The 18,006-nt window shown below is 39.7% G+C and overlaps 1 protein-coding gene across 12 annotated transcripts in view; it reads right to left on the minus strand.

Moving 5' to 3' along the window:
- The window catches only part of kiaa1328 (KIAA1328 ortholog), a 174,480-nt gene that overhangs the window by 110,122 nt on the left and 46,352 nt on the right, over positions 1-18,006 (minus strand). For all 12 annotated transcript variants that reach the window (XM_043684535.1, XM_043684585.1, XM_043684692.1 and 9 more), the window contains one exon: positions 9,353-9,471. In XM_043684535.1, coding sequence (XP_043540470.1) covers positions 9,353-9,471 — 119 coding nt within the window. The remainder of the gene's footprint in view (positions 1-9,352; positions 9,472-18,006) is intronic.

An 18,006-nucleotide genomic window follows, 5' to 3' on the forward strand; every position in this document is an offset into this window, starting at 1 on the left:
ACAGAGTTTTACAAGGGGACATAAATTTAAGGTGAAGGGTGGAAGGTATAGGGGAGATGTCAGGGGTGGGTTCTTTACCCAGAGAGTGGTGGGGGCATGGAATGCGCTGCCTGTGGGAGTGGTAGAGTCAGAATCTTTGGTGACCTTTAAGCGGCAATTGGATAGGTACATGGATGGGTGCTTAAGCTAGGACAAATGTTCGGCACAACATCGTGGGCCGAAGGGCCTGTTCTGTGCTGTATTGTTCTATGTTCTATGTTCAAACCCCACACAGGCACAGTCACCAGATGCTAGAATCAAACGCTGGTGCCTAGCTCAAGTTCCTGAAAGGAAGGGAAAAAGTGACTCCTTCAATGCCTTAACAAGAAGAAAAAATAAAGTGGGTGAAGGGTAAGCAGTGGATATAATACATTTGAATTTGCAGAAAGTGTATGATAAGGTATTAAACATTAAGCTATTTAATAAGATAGAGGTTAGCATGGATAGATTCTAACTAAAAGAAGGCAGAGTTTGGGGTAAGGAGGATACTTTGTTTAAACCCTCAACAGGCACCTAGTTTGAGTTTTGCCAGGGCATACTGAGCTCCTGACCTTATTAAAGCCTTGATTCAAATATGGACAGAAGAGCTGAATTCCAGAGGTCAGGTGAGAGAGTGACAACTCTTGACATCAAGGTTGCATTTGATCGAAGTGTAGCATCAAGTAGCCCTAATAAAACCCCAGTTAATCAAGGGAAAACTCCACTGGAGGAGTCATACCTGGCAAATAGGAAAATGGCTGTGTTTGCTGGACGTTAGTTATTTCATCTCTAGGAATCTGCTGGAGTTCCTCAGGCCTAACCATCCACAGTTGCTTAAATGACCTTCCTTCCATCATAAAGTCAGAAGTGGGAACATTTGCCCACAATATTCACCACCATTCACAACCTCTTATATTTTTAAAAATTCACTCATGGGACTCGGGCATCATTAGCGAGGCGAGCACTTACTACCTGTTCCAGGAGCCCTTAGGAAAGTGGTAGTGACACCACACAATAGCACAATCTGGAGAGGGATATGCACCTCGGCGGAAAGAAAACAGGAGCTGAATATTATTTAAATGGTGAAAGATTTGGGAATCCTTCTGCAAATATCATAGAAATCTAGCATTGAAATTCATTAAGTATTCAGAAAGGGAAATGGAATGTTTGCCTTGATTTCCAAGGGAATGGAACAGAAAAAAAGAGAGAAGACTTGCAAAAACTAAACAAGGCACAAATCAGAACTTACCAATTGAAATGTGCTTATATCGGAGGCAATGGTTTACTAGGCTGATTCTGGTTATGGATGGATTTTCTTGAGAAAAGGTTGACTAGGTTGGGCCTATACTCATTGGAGTTTAGAAAAATGACAGGCAGCTTTGTTCAAATGTACGAGACTTAAGGGGCTTGTTAGGCTCGATGTGCAGAATTATTGCCCCTTGTGGAAGAGTGATGGACCAGAGGGCTTGATCATAGAGTAAGTAGTCACTCATTTAAGATAGAGATGAAGAGGAGTTTCTTCTCTAGGGAGGGCAGTAAAACTGTGGAATTCCTTACAACAAATAAATGTTGAGGCTGGGTCATTAAGTATATTCAAGGCTGTGACAGACTGATTTTAATCAATCAGTGAAGGAATCCAGGGTTATAGGGAAAAGACAGGACAGTGGACTTGAGGATTATCAGCCATGATCTCATGGAATGGCAGTGGAGACTTGATGAGCCAAATGGTCTATTCCTACATTTCGGTCTTGTCTTCAAATCTTGTCACCTGCATTTGCAGCTATTCACTGGAAGTTTGAATTATTTGAAAAAATTATCAGTCTTCAAGGGACTTATTGAAACACTGTTCTGCTCCAACATCATATTGCCTTATGAGGTTTTAAGTTTGATGGACAAATTTGCAGTAAGAGATAAAGCCTTTTTATGCAGCAGCCAATTATGATGCCTGAGGTTATGAAGGCAAATGTAATTATGGCAAGAGAATTGAATAGTAACTGTACAGAATGTTTGTCGGCCTATGGGGAAAAGGTGGGGAGTGATACTGGGTGATTTGCTCTTCTGAAGAGATTAGACAAACAAGCGAGGCTAAAAGGATTTGCCTTTTGAGAAGGTACTAGTGAACTGCATTCTCAACCTGCTGCAGTCGATTTGATGTTGGTACACCCACAATGCCTTTAGGAAGTGAAGTGCAAAATTTTGAATCAGGAACACTAAAGGAATGGCAATATATTTCTAAATCAAGATGGTGTGTGGTTTGGAGGGGAACTTGCAGGTGGTGGTGTTCAAGTATTTATTGCTCTTGTAATGGTAGCGAGTGAGTTTGAAAGGTGCTGTCCGCTGAACAGTTAAAACAGACTCATAACACTAACTCTGTTTCACTCTCCACTGATACTGCCATACTTGCTGATTTTCCTTTTTTCTATTGCTAACTACACGTGGCTGAGCTCAAGGATATATCGGCATAAAGGAATCAATATTAAGACCTTCTTTCTCAGTAATTCAGCTACATCAAATATTACCAAATACAGCATTTTTAAAATTCATTTTCTTCACAAGATGTTAATCTGAATTAATTTCCCTTTAAATCTCTCAGCATCCTGACTTGGAATTTATCATCATCATTCCTTCACAACTGCCAAGTCAAAATTCTGGAACAATCTCTCGAACACAGGGACTGCAACAGTTCAAGAAGGTAGCTCACTACAAGGTGCTCAAGGGTAATTGGGAATGAGCAAAAAATGCTGACTTTTCCAATGATGGTCACATCACAAGATTTAATCAGAAAGTCATAGTCCACCAACAAACTCTTTCAGCTTAGAAGAGGAGAAAGGCACAGTCTTCTCAACCTTCATCATTTGCAGTGATAGCTCAAATAAATGGAGTCAATAAAAACTTTAAAAGGCTAACCCAACCAGTTGCATCTTAGCTTGGAAATATTAAAGCTCATTACATTGGAAATAGAATGAGATTAATTGAACCTCATGGACAACCTGAATTGAAATACAAGAGGAATTTCTCTCTTTTTCCAATGTGATAATCGTCACTATAGGAAATATTGATTTTGCAAGAGATTAAAAGAAAATGAATTTTACATAGCATTATACAAAATCACCGCTCTGTTATACGGAGATTACATCCATGGCCATTCAGGCAGTTCATCTGAATAACACTGATTTGCTTTTATATTCCTGATTACTAATATAAGACATGTTGTTAACACAATGGAAGAAACTACATTTTGTCCACTTGAGTAACAACTACAAGATAAACTAAAGTAGTTAATTTATCCCTGTCTCAATTGAGTAATCATATAGAATAGCGAAACAATACAACAAAGCAAATCTATCTTGCTTCTGTTGTAAACTTTATGCACATTTTAATTATCTTTAAACTCCAGATGGTCAGCAATTTATGTTACAGTTGTATAGTTTTCAAATGCAAAAGGGACCTTTAATCTAATTAAAGCATCGAAACTGAGCAAGCACCATTTTAGAAGAAAGACCGACTGGCCAACATGAAGCAGTTGGAATAATATCCCACATGAAAGAAACCTAATTACAACAATGAAATGTACAATGGTAATCACAAGATGACCATGTGTAAATCTAGCCACATGATATTCATGTACTAAGTGTGAAACCTGCTAAATATAAAATGAATAGAGAAAAACAATATGCAAGACAATCAAAACTATTTATTAAATGATTTGTCGAAGTATAATAACTTTTAAAGTCTAAAATTTATTGTAACTATCTGATAATACTGAAACAATAGGAAATGACAAACATACCAAAATTCAATGGAAATCTTTGTATAACACAGGCTACTTTATTAAATTACATGTTTCAGAGTCGTATTAAATAAGACAAACTCTTATTGCTTAAATAATTGTAACAAACTGCATCTTAGCATCCCACTGTGAATGGTTTCCTTACTTAAAAGGCAAAGTTATTTTTACAGGCATATGAAACACAAACACAGTAAGGAACCATTTAAAATTTGTTTTTTTAACCTCAATAATCATCTGCTGTACATTACCTAGGTGGTTCATAAAAATCTCATTAAAATATCAAAAGAAAAAATATAAAATTTTCCTACTTTCCCAATTTGTCTCTTCTTGTTCCATTTTAAGATTTATATACTGTTATACATACAAAGATGAACCTTTCTCAAGGTATTTGGCCCTTATATGTGACTATTCGACTTGACCCCTTTCAGATATAAATAACCATTTCTGGCAGGTCACTAATGGGAAACTGGAGCCTAAGACAATGGGTTTATATTCCACTGCCAATCAAGCATTAAACCTGAGATACTTCAAGAATGGATGTAGTTGAAGTATGCAGATGAAGGAAGAAACATCCTTTTGATGTGGGTACAACACTGTTTCACCAACACCACCGCAGTCCAACCCGCCCATTTAAGAAAGGTTAAGATGGTCACTCAGTTGAAAATTATCTAAAGTAAAGAGGTCCTTTGGCAGAAACCTCTCCTACTCCCATTATTTTATGCAATCAATACTAAATTGGACTAGTCATTTTCTGGACCAGCAAAACTGTTACTTTCTTTTTCAATGCAAGTATGGCTTTAAGAACAGAATTAATAATTTTTTTAAAAATGGGGAATGTAATGGCTTAGTGGTTAGCACTACTGTCTCACAGCATCAGGGACCCAGGGTGAATTCCAGCCTTGGGCAACTGTCTATGTGCATATTTTCCACGGGTCTGTGTGGGTTTCCTCCGGGTGCTCCAGTTTCCTCCCACAGTCCAAAGATGTTCAGATTAGGAGGATTGGCCACTCTAAATTGTCCCATGCTGTCCAGGGATGTGTAGGTTGGGTGGATTAGCCTTGGGAAATGCAGGGTTATGGAGGGGGTGTTGAGAGTCTGGGTAGGATGCTCTTCAGAGAGAGTTGGTGTGGCCTTGTTGGGAAGAATAGTCTGTTTTCACACTGTTGGGATTCTATGATTCTATGAAATAATCAGAATTAAAAGTCACAAGATGCATTTCCATGAATGAAACACATAAATGCAACTGTTTCCATGTAATTTTACTACCATGACTGTATTTACATATTCAAGTAGGGTCGTACTGAATTCATTTGTTCAAATTAAATGAGAGAAATGGTCTTGGTTCAGAAGATTGCAATGTACAATCAACCAACCAACCAATCGGTTTGGATGATGAAGAGAAATAACAAAGGAAAGATGCCAGAAACAAAAACAGAAACTACTGGAAAAATACAACAGGCCTGGCAGCACCTGTGGAGAGAAGGCCAAGGGGATCATTTCGGGTCTAGTGACCCTTCTTCAGAACTCACTAGATCTGAAACATTTCTGTTTTGTTTGTGAATTCCAGCATCCCCAGTTCTGTGTTTTTTTTTGTTAAGGAAAGATGTCACCAGTGGGAGTAGTTTATAGGTCCCATAACTGCAGTTAACGCAGTAGGACAGGATATAAATAAAGAAATAATAATGAAGTGCATGAAAGGTATGGCAATAATCTGGGTAACTTCAATATTCACATCAATTGCAGAGGTCTAATTGCTAACGGTAGCCTGAAGAGAGGATGAATTCATATGAATGCATTCAGAATAGAATCTTATTGCAATATGTTACAGAATATATCAGGGATCAGGCTATTTTGGACCAAATATTGTTTATTAAGACAGGATTGATATTACAGTAAAGGATCCTCTACATAAGAGTGATCACAGAGTCATAGACACGTACAGCATGGAAACAGACCCTTCGGTCCAACCCGTCCATGCCGACCAGATATCCCAACCTAATCTAGTCCCACCTGCCAGCACCCGGCCCATATCCCTCCAAACCCTTCCTATTCATATACCCATCCAAATGTCTCTTAAATGTTGCAATTGTACCAGCCTCCACCACTTCCTCTGGCAGCTTATTCCATACACATACCACCCTGTGTGTGAAAATGTTGCCCCTTAGGTCTCTTTTATATCTTTCCCCTCTCACCCTAAAACCTATGCCCTCTAGTTCTGGACTCCCCCACCCCAGGGAAAAGACTTTGTCTATCCATGCCACTCATAATTTTGTAACCCTCTATAAGGTCACCCCTCAGCCTCCACCACTCCAGGGAAAACAGCCCCAGCCTGTTCAGCCTCTCCCTATAGCTCAAATGCTCCAACCTTGGCAACATCCTTGTAAATCTTTTCTGAACCCTTTCAAATTTCACAACATCTTTCCAATAGGAAGGAGACCAGAACTGCATGCAATATTCCAACAGTGGCCTTACCAATGTCCTGTACAGCCACAACATGACCTCCCATCTCCTGTACTCAATGACCAATAAAGGAAAGCATACCAAATGCCTTCTTCACTATCCTATCTACCTGCACCTCCACTTTCAAGGAGCTATGAACCTGCACTCCAAGGTCTCTTTGTTCAGCAGCACTCCCTAGGATCTTAACATTAAGTGTATTAGTCCTGCTAAGATTTGCTTTCCCAAAATGCAGCACCTCTCATTTATCTGGATTAAACTCCATCTACCACTTCTCAGCCCATTGCCACATTGGTCAAGATCCTGTTGTAATGTGAGGTAACATTCTTCGCTGTCCACTACGTCTGAAATTTCACAATTAAGTTTGAGCTAGAAACATGGGCCTACTACTAAAATATGTAACTTAAATTAAAATAACTACAAGTAACTGATGACAACTGGTTAAAGTGGAAAAGGATAAAAGGTTCAAAGGTAAGCTTGTGAAGATGCAGTGGCCGACATTTAAGGAGATAGTTCACAACCATGAACAGAAAATTAGAAAGATGCATTATCTGTAGCTAACTGATATCAAGGTTAAAAATTGCTGTGAGATTAGTGATAGAGCAGAAGATTGAGAAAATTTTGGAAATTAGCAATGGATTACTAAAAAGTAGTAGAAATTGGAGTCTGAGAGAAATCTAATGAGAGGGCAAAAGCTTCTATATGCATATAAAAAGACTAGCTAAAGTGAACATTGGTCCTAAAAGGACAAGACTGAAGAATCAATAATGAGAAAGAAAATGGCACAGGCTTTGAACGAGATCAGACAGTCCCCAGGTTGCAAACAGGTTCTGTTCTAGAATCTGTTCGCAAGTCAGAACACAACACAGGACAACATAAAGGAGCGTTCATCAGGACAGAAAATGTTCATATGTCGAGTCTTCAAAATTGTACCACTGTATGAAATTGTATTCATAAGTACGCATGCTCATAAGTCAAATGTTTGCAAATTGGGGACCTCTTTCGTACATGTTCCATTTTCATAGCAGAAGATTAAAAAAAGGTACCTCAAGAACAGTTGAAAATCACAAAAGCAAAACTAGAGGAGGAAATTAGGACAGCTACCATGCTACAGAAAATGAATTCTAAATAGTAATGGGACTTAAAAATCACAAAGTTCCCTGGATTTGATGGGCAGCAGCCTGCGGTCTTAAAACAATAAGCTGCACAGATGGTGAACGCAATGGTTGTAATTTTTCTAGATTTTGCACAGGTCCCAGCAGTTTTGAAACTCACATGTAACAACTCTGTTCAAGAAAGGGGAAAGGCAGAAAGGAGGGAGTTTTCAACTAGATAACCTAACATTTGTACTAAAAATCGGACAAATATAAAGGTTCATCAACTGGGGTGCTACTTGCATTGGTTAGAGAGAAATTTGGCCCCAATACCAAAATAATTATTTGGTGTTTAATTATGTCTATGGGATCTTTGTCACACCTGAACCAAAAAGCCAGTTTAGTGATACCTTTGGCATCCCCCTAGTAACATACTCAAAAATCTCAATTACTTGACTCACCAAGAGCTGAATTGTAACAAAAACAGAAGTTGCTGGAAAAGCTCAGCAGGAATGGCAAATATTTTAAAATTAATCCAAATAGTCCAAATTTTTTGTTACAGATACTCTTTTCAGATGTCAATTTCATACTTTAGTAAAGATCTTGGTGAATTAATGTTAAATTTACAACTTACTCGGTTATTGCACATTCTTGTTCTGCTCTCAAGTTATATCCTTAGTTTTTCCAACACTGTTTCATTACTTTGGCACTACCTCACACTTTTAAAGTGGAAAGCAGAAGGTTATCAACAAAATATCCTTTCACCCAGAGAGTGGTAGGGGTTGGAAATGCTCTACCAGGGACAGTAGTTGAGGCAGGTTACCTCACAACCTTTAAAACAAAAAGTGCTTGGATATACACCTGAAGTGTTACAATATTCAAGGCTATGGGCCAAGTGCTGATAAGTGGAAGTGTAGATATAGTGTATTTCTGGTGTTACAGGCGGAAGGGCCTCTTCTGTACCATATGATTTTAGAAGTTGATTTAATTCCTCCAGCAAATACTAACCCTTCACTCATTTCTCCTCAAATTTTCTTAGTTACATACTACTGTCTTAAATTGTTCATTTCAGCATATGTTTAGTACAAGGCAAATTGGAGATTAAAGAGAAAACACTTTCGTTCCTATCAGAGTTTCCAAAGGGATGTAAGCAGCCTTTAAAACCAGAGCTTCTCATCAAAGTAAGATGAAACTGGCAAATTTAAGTTTTCAGCTTGAATATGTGGCACTGAAATTTGCATGTAACATCAGAAGTGTGAAAAATTTAAGTTAGGCAAATATAATAAACCTTAGAGCATGCTACATAATATATACACATGTTCTCATGTATTAAAATATAACTCGCAGTAATGTAAGGATTCCAGCATCCTCAATGTAATTTTCCCCAACATTCATGTAAAATTTGAAGTAACGTAGAATTTAAGACATAAATAGAAAATGCTGTAAATGCTGCAGAGTATTTCTGGCATTGTGTTTTATTTCAGATTACACGTATCTATAGTGCTTTGCTTTCACATTTCAGCAAACTTTATTTTAGGAACGTAATTCTTCTCCCAGTTATTGGGACTGACAAAATTATGCATGAGATTATCCACACAAATGTGTGAATTACTCATCAATTTGAAATTACATTTACAAAGGAAGTCAGTTATCAATTCTGATTTATGAAAAGAGATGGTGTTAATGAATTGATGGTAGAAGATCACTTACTTCCTTCTCACCCCTTGACACTATTTTATAACAAACCTGCTTCCAGACAGACAGCAGCCTGGGATTACAGTTCCTGAGACTTTGTCAAGCTGCAATTGAATCTAGTATGGAAGAGCCACATGTAATATTTTGCCATTTCCAACAGGTGCTCAAGCCAAATGATTTTTGTTGAGCTAATTAAGTAGATTTACAATCTGCAGTTGCAAATCTACTAGTTCTACAGTTCATACATCATTATCACTAACAATAATTCCACAGATCAGATTCAGAAGCTAGGCCTTACCTTTTCCTTATTGTTCCAGGACTCAGGAAAGCACTGGTTCAATTTTTCTTTCTGCTCAGAGAGGCAGTTTTGGTAAACACTCAGGAGTTCCTGGCATTTTTCATACTGGTGTTGCAACGGTATAAAGTGGGTCAAGGGAAGTAACATAATAGGAGAAAATATAAAGCACCACAAATTTTGCTCACTGCTTTCAAATGATGAGGCATAACAAAGCAGCTATTTTCCTCTCAAAGCAGAAAAGACGCTTTCAAAAGATGCGGAAAGAGTTTATACAGCATAAACCAGTTTTATAAATCATACTGCAGCACTCAAATTTAGCAAATAGACAAATTGTGAATGTCCTAAGTGATTCAATAGATTTAGAAAATTTAATTTAATCAATATAGTAACTGACACATAAGAAAATGAAAATGAACTGCTGACAGCCAGGAACTCTATGCTAGATTTAATTTTACAATTTGTTATACGTGAATTCTAGTAATCATGCCAATGAACAAAGCTGCAAAACACATCATCTAGGTCCTGATTTTTCATAAGTTGTTTTAATTCACTAGCACAACAGAATTGGATCCACTTACATAATGAACCAATAGATTTTAAAATGAAAAATCTCTGCATCGAGAGATCTATACCTAGGTATCTTTGTACCTCAGATGGTGCCCTAAGTGGCAACTTGTAAATTTTCCACTGTACCCATGTGAGTACATGTGACAATAAAGCTAATTCTAATCATAAAATGTATCCAGACTTTGACAAAGGAATTATGCATGGTACAATAACATAGAAGTTACACTGAGTTGTTAGTTAATTAAATTTTGAATACAAAGAAAAATGGTGAACTATGATTTGTCAAAGCCCAACTGGTATATTAACATAATTCAAAGAAGGAAGACTAGAGTCAGAGAGATTTACAGCACAGAAACAGACCCTTCGGTCCAACTCGCTCATACCGAACAGATATCCCAACCCAATCTAGTCCTACCTGCCAACACCCAGCCCATATCCCATCAAACCCTTCCTATTCATTTACCCATCCAGATGCCTTTTAAATGTTGCAATTGTACTAGCCTCCACCACTTCCTCTAGCAGCCCATTCCATCCTCTGAAAATGTTGCCTCATAAGTCTCTTTTAATTATCTTTCCCCTCTCACCCTAAACCTATGCCGTCTAGTTCTGGATTCCCCGACCCCAGGGAAAAGAATTTGTCTATTTATCCTATCCATGCCCCTCGTGATTTTATAAACATCTACAAAGGTCACCCCTCAGCCTCCACACTCCAGGGAAAACAACCCCAGCCTATTCAACCTCTCCCTAAAGCTCAAATCCTCCAACCCTGGCAACATTCTTGTAAATTTTTTCTGAACCCTTTCACTTTTCACAACATCATTCCAACAGGAAGGAGACCAGAATTACATGCAATATTCCAAAATTGGTATAACCAATGTCCTGTACAGCAACAACATGACCTCCCAATTCCTGTATTCAATACTCTGACCAATAAACGAAAGCATACCAAACACCACCTTCACTATCTTATCGTCTGCGATTCCACTTTCAAGGAGCTATGAACCTGCACTCCAAGGTCTCTTTGTTCAGCAACATCCCCTCGGACCTTACCATTAAGTGTATAAGTCCTGCTAAGATTTGCTTTCCCAAAATGCAGCACCTCGCATTTACCTAAATAAACTTCATCTGCCACTCCTCAACCCATTGGCCCATCTGATCAAGATCCTGTTGTAATCTGAGGTAACCCTCTTCGCGGTCCACTACACCTCCAATTTTGGTGTCATCTGCAAACTTAATTATACTTCTTCTGCTCACATCCAAATCATTTATATAAATGATGAAAAGTAGTGAATCCAGCACCGATCCTTGTGGCACTCCATTGGTCACAGGCCTCCAGTCTGAAATACATCCCTCCACCACCACCCTCTGTCTTCTACCTTTGAGTCTTTAAAAAGTTGGGCCTTAATGTCATTCCAGATAGACAGTAACATAGTTGATTATTAATTGCTCTCCGAAATGGCTGACGTAACCACTCAAGGTACATCAAACTGTTGTTGAGGAAAATCTTACTTTATATGCTCTTGAACAATATATTTGTTGCTTGTCTGTAACAGTATCGCTGTGAGAACCATGCTATATGGGATAGTTTCCAAACTGATAAGGCTGAAGGCCTAGAGCTGCTGTTCTTTTTTTCTCTTTCTTTTACATTTGCTCTTCTTTTCCTTTTTTCCTTTCATAAGTATAGACCCCCTTCCCAGTGTGCCAGCAGCTGCATCAGCAGGTTCCTTTGCTGAAATGGCAGACCCACGAGGCAGCAGTGGCAGCAATGTAAGGCAGAATGAGGCACCAGCAGTTTCAGGATGGTGGGCCCAATATCCACTTTGAGCCCAATTCAGGAAATGACAGCTTAAGTGGACTCATGGCATCGACAGTGTCAACAAATGTATCACGCCTTCATAGAATGGGAACACTGATCCTCTGGTGACATGTGGTCCCAGGCTATTGCCTGAGCCCAGTTGGAGATGGCAGTGGCGTGTGGGGACTCTGGGCATCTGATTGCTCACAGATTCGAAATTTGTGGCTGTTTTTCTAGAAAGGACTCATGTAGCAGCGTCTTCCAGTACTTTATTTCTGCTTCTGTTGTTAATCCTATCTTTTGAATATTAAGATTGTGCCGGAGAATGTCAACTTTGTGCACTGTACTCCTGTATTCCCGTACTCAAGTATACTTGACAATAAAACCTAAATCTAATGTCTGGAATATTGGGTTGTCTTATGAGGAAGGTTGAGACAAAGATGGGCTTGCAGCCATTGTAATTTAGAAGAATGAATGACTACTTAATTACAATATACAAGATTCTAAGAGGCCTTTACAGGTTGGATGTAAAAATGATATTTCCTCTTCTGGGAGAATCTAGAATTGACAGTCAATAGAGTCATAAAGAAGTACAGCGTGGAAACAGACCTTGCGGTCCAACTTGTCCATGCTGACCAGATATCCCAACGCAATCTAGTCCCAACTGCCAACACCCAGCCCTTTTCCCTCCAAATCCTCCCTATTCATATACCCACTGACAATATATCAAAGACAGATTTATTTCCCCCCCCCCAAAAACAGTAAATTGTATCCATTGCTCCCAATGTGGTCTCCTCTACTTTCTAAGTAGCCATCCTGTCTTCCCAGAGTGCTTCAGAGGACATCACCAGGACATCCGCAGCAAACAATCCCACCGCCCTGTGGCCAAACACTTCAACTCCCGCTCCTACTCCGCCAAGGGCATGCAGGTACTGGGCTTCCTCCATCGCCACTCCCTAACCACCTGACGCCTGGTGGAAAAACTTCTCATCTTCCACCTCGGGACCCTCCAACCCCACGTCATCAATGTGGATTTCACCAGTTTCCTCCGTTCCCTTCCCCAACTTATCCCAATTCCAATCTTCCAATTCGGCATCGCCCTCAAGACCTGTCTGACCTGTCCATCTTCCTTCCCACCTACCCGCTCCACCTATCACATTACCCCCCATCTCCATCTACCTATCGCACTATCAGCCATCTTCACCCCAGCCAACCTCCCCCCCAATTTATCTCACCATCCCCTTGGCTCACAGACTCATTCCTGATGAAGGGATTTTACTCAAAACATCAATTCTCCTGCTCCTTGGATGCTCCCTGGCCTGCTGTGCATTTCCAGCACCATACTCTCAAATTTCATGTAAAAGTTAACCCCATATTTTTGGCCAAAAAATCTAGAATTTCCATATATCTTGTGTCAAAGTTGACCCTAGTTCTTTACAGATAACAGTTCAACGTTAATGAGTCGGTGTGCCGGCTGTCACATCCCGCTCCAGTATTCCAGTCTGCCGGTTGATCCACTCTGCTCCCAGTCTTCCAGTCCGCTGGCTATTGTGTTCCACTCCAGCTTGTCAGAATTACCATAATTTATTGTTATCAACAGGTCTGTCTGAAGAAAAGGAAGTAGTTCCACAATGTTCTGGCTAACATTTCTTCCTCAACCCAAACATTTTCAATTGTTTCATCAATGAGCTTCCCTCCACCATGAGATGTTTATTGAGGGCTGCACAATGTTTAGTAGCATTTGTAGTTACTCAAATAATAAAGATGGCTGTGTCTATATGCAACAGACCTTGGAAATGTCCAAGCTTGGGCTGATAAGTGACACGTAACATTCATACCGTATAAATGCCTGGCAGTCACCATCTCAAATGAAAGAATCTAACTATTTCCTCTTAACATTCAAAGGCGTTACCTTTCCTGAATTCACAAATATCAACATGCTGAATGTTACCACTGACCAGAACTGATCCAGCAAATATATACACCATAGCTCCGACCAGAAGGCCAAAAATGGAAAAGCCACTTTCAGCCAAGGAGGACATGATAATGACTTGCCATTTAGTTCAGAGATGACCCACAAATAGTTGTTTTCTGTTGTGCAAGTCTTTAGTAACTATTTCTCCTTTGAACCTGCATTTTGTGTTCTTCCTAAGTAATCAACTTTCATCAAAATAGTAAAACAAGAGTGACATTTCAGTAATTTACCTCAGATGACCCTCAATGGACTTTAAAAAAAAACTGACTAACCTATTAACATCTTAAAGTAATTCCGGACTGCCATCTCCAGTTCTGAATTTTTGGATTCCATCTTAAAAGCAAGAACATTGATATACTGGCATGTTCAGTTGTTTTCCATTGACGTTGCTGCTCTTTTTATCCTTTTTGAATCAGTCTCTTCTTCTGTGCCTGAAAGCACAGCTGTGCTGCAAAATATTCCCTTCACCACAAAGGGTGTGAAACAAATCCTTCTTCTGATTTAACTTTACTACAGCATTATCCTTACAAAGTTAGAATCCACAAACAGAGGCAGCAGGGAAATACGCCACAATTATTTAAGAAGGGTAAAACATTACAAGACGATCTGTCTGCCCACAGGTGGTGAGAATAAGGACTGAGATTAGTTTAAACACTCAAACTGTCCATAACAGACTCAAACCGAAATTCTTCAGTCAGGCCCAGACTTTTCAAACCAAGGCAGTCTCTAAATATTTTGACAGAGGGCTAATAACTTGACCTAAAAGGCCAGCCATTTGTTAGCTGTCAAATCTGACTCATGAGAACTAAACCAAACCCAATTGCTTTTTCAGCTGGGTCTCAAGTATTTTGTAGTTATTTGCAAAGCTTGTGTTGACCATTATAAACCTTTTTGTGTTTTCCACAGCAAGTTGCACTCAGTCCTCACTTGACTGTCCCTAAAGTACCATGAAAATAATCACTTCAATCAAAATTGCTTCAATCAAACAAAGGTTATTGATGTTTTGAAATTATCTGGCATTCTCTGTGGGCATTCACTCGAAGCAACACTTAACCCACCAACAGAATGGTTAAGTGTAGTGTCAGATAAGAAATTAAGAATGAACGGAGCAGATAATTACAGCAAACTAGCCACAATTCTTCTCTCGAGTTCTGGAAGTAACATTTCAAGTAAAACAAGGCACTAATTCTGATGTCTGAACTTGGCTTATAAACCGAAATATCACATGATGTTTGGAGCCTCAGGATGCAGAAAACTAACTGACTAATAAGATAGAGAGAAAGAACACATTAAAAATAAAAGTTATCAATTACAGTGAAAAGCTTGAAAACATGGTGACTGCTGCCCTCTGCAGATCATTTCAACTAATGACCAACTTTTGTCCACTTAGCATTATATTACAAAAAGATTGAGCTTATTAGTTTATTACCAGCATAAATGGAAGAAATTTTAAAATTAGTCAATAAATTACGGTACAGGGTGCTAATTCGTTGACATCCACTTTGATTGGCCAAGGCATTACCAAACTCTTTGGTAATTCAAAAAAGGTCGATGGATTGAACATATTCTTTTGTTTTCCAATGATTATCTAATAATAATCAATTGGTTATCCTAATTGGTTTCTAGTGTAGCTTTAGTGCATTCAGGATTGTTCAGCAAATATGGTCTTATCACAGAATCATATCAACAGTACATATTTTGCTTTTAAGCTTTGCAAATGCAGGATGGTTTCGCAGTTAATACCATTTTACTATCCATTTCAATTCGCAGTTAATACCATTTTACTATCCATTTCAATTCCTTCAATCCCTTTCCGGCATGACCATTCTTGGCCTCCACCATTGCCAACCGAACCACAGCGCAAATTAGAGGAACAACACCTCATCTTCCGCCTGGGCAGCCTACAGCCCGGAGGACTCAACGCTGAGTTCTCCAACTTCAATAACCTCCCACCCCATCACCCAACTCCCTTCCCAGCCCCTCCCCATTCTTTCCACTGCTCCCGGTCACCCACCGGATTCACACCTCCCATTGACCAACCAGGGCACGAAACATTGACTTCACCTCCTGATGCTGCTGGCTTGCTGTATTCTTCCAGCCTCCAGCCTGTCTATTTTGGATTCCAGCATCTGCAGTTTTTTTGGTCTCAAAACAACTGAAGAAACATGCTGTGTGATTTGATCCTTCCATTCCTTTGAATATGTTCAAGCCATGTCAGAGAGGTCAGAGTATTGAGTATAGGAGTTGGGAGATCATGTTGCGGCTTTACAGGACATTAGTTAGGCCGTTTGAATATCACAAGCAATTCTGGTCTCCTTCCTATCGGAAAGATGTTGTGAAACTTGAAAGGGTTCGGAAAAGATTTACAAGGATGTTGCCAGGGTTGGAGGATTTAAGCTATAGGGAGAGGTTGAATAGTCTGGGGTTGTTTCCCGTGGAGCATTGGAGGCTGAGGGGGGAACCTGATAGAGGTTTATAAAATCATGAGGTATATGGATAGGATAAATAGACAAAGTCTTTTCCCTGGAGTCGGGGAGTCCAGGATTACACAGCATAGGTTTAGGGTGAGAGGGGAAAGATATAAAAGAGACCTAAGGGGTAACGTTTTCACACAGAGGGTGGTACGCGTATGGAATAAGCTGCTAGAGGAAGTGGTGGAGGCTAGTACAATTGCAACATTTAAAAGGCATCTGGATGAGTATATGAATAGAAAGGGTTTGGAGGGATAGGGGCCAGGTGCTGGCAGGTGGGACTAGATTGAGTTGGGATATCTGGTCAGCATGGAAAAGTTGGACCGAAGGATCTGTTTCCGTGCTGTATATTACTATGTGCATCTTGTAAAATATCCAGGTATCACTAGAATTCTTTGACTTGTCCTGAAGAGGGCAAGCTGAAAAGCTTCAGTGATACTCAAGATTTGTATCAAAAGAGAAAATGAGCCCTTTTCCCATAGTACTTCAGACAGTAAATCAGAGTCAGTCACATAATTGTTCAGAGACAAAAACAGAAATTGTTGGTGAAACTCAGCAGGTCTGGCAGCATCTGTAGAAAGAAAGTAGAGCTAACGTTTCATGTCCAGTGACTCAGAAGACATTTGGAAATGTTTGTGTAATGATTTGTAGCTCAGTGCCGGCTGTCGTAGTTGTGGGTATGTTTGCTGAGCTGGGAAGTTGACCTGCTGATGTTTCCTCTCCTGGCTAGATGACATCACCAGCACTTTGGAGCCTCCTGTGAAGCGCTGCTGTACTGCGTCTTTGGAATGTATTCAGTTCTATTCCTGCTGTTCCGGTTGCCGGTTCCAGTTGTTTATTATAGTGGCCAGTATATTTGGTCTTGGTCTGTGTGTTTGTTGATGGAGTTCATGGATGAGTACCATGCTTCTAGAAATTCTCTGGCTGCCCACTATTTAGCTTGTCCTAAGATTATTGTGTTGTTTCAGTTGCATTTGTGGTCTTTGTCATGTGTGCACGGCTACTGGGGCCAGTTGGTCGTGGAGTTTACTGGCCAATTGGTGTTCAGGATCTGGTCAGTCTGTGTGGCTTTTCTGTGCACTTTTGTGATGCATTCACCGTTCTGTATTCTTTCTACAATCACATCCAGGAATGGGAGTTGATTGTTGATTTCCTCCTCTCTCATAAATCTGGTCCCTGCAAGCATGGTGTTGATAATCCAGCGTATGTTTTCGATTTCTGTTCTCTTAATAATAAAAATGCGTTGTCCATGTATCTGATCCAGAGTCTGGGTTGGATTTGAGGGAGGGCTGTTTGTTCCAGTCTTTGTTTCGCTGCTTCTGCTTTGAGCCTAGAGATGGGTGAACAGTGCTTTGGTGGATATATTTAATACTTCACTAGCCACAGGTGAAGTACCAGATGACTGAGCAAAAAATGATGGCAAAGGGGTATTTTTGTCATTGGAAACCTGTGACCAGTACTACATGATAGTGTTCGGTGCTGAAACCCTTGTTTTGTTTTATGTACATCACTGACTGGATGTGAATTTAGAAGTTGAATGAGTATGTTTTGGATGTCTTGAATACTGGAGGTGTTGTTGATAGTGATGATAATGGTTTCAGGCTACAGTCTGATATTGATCAACTGGTAAATTGGACAGAGCAATGACAAACAAAATTTAATCTCAATAAGTGCGAGGTGATGTATTTTGGGGGTTTGATAATGGAAGGATTTACACAATGAATATTTGCTTCCTAGAAAATACTGAGGACAAAGTGGCCTTGGAGTATAAGTTCATAGATCCCTGCAAGTGTCAGTACAAGCAGGCAGGGTGGTGAAGGCAGCATACCAGTTGTTTGCCTTCATT

Source organism: Chiloscyllium plagiosum, chromosome 1, assembly GCF_004010195.1.
Source record: "Chiloscyllium plagiosum isolate BGI_BamShark_2017 chromosome 1, ASM401019v2, whole genome shotgun sequence".
NCBI lineage: Eukaryota > Metazoa > Chordata > Chondrichthyes > Orectolobiformes > Hemiscylliidae > Chiloscyllium > Chiloscyllium plagiosum.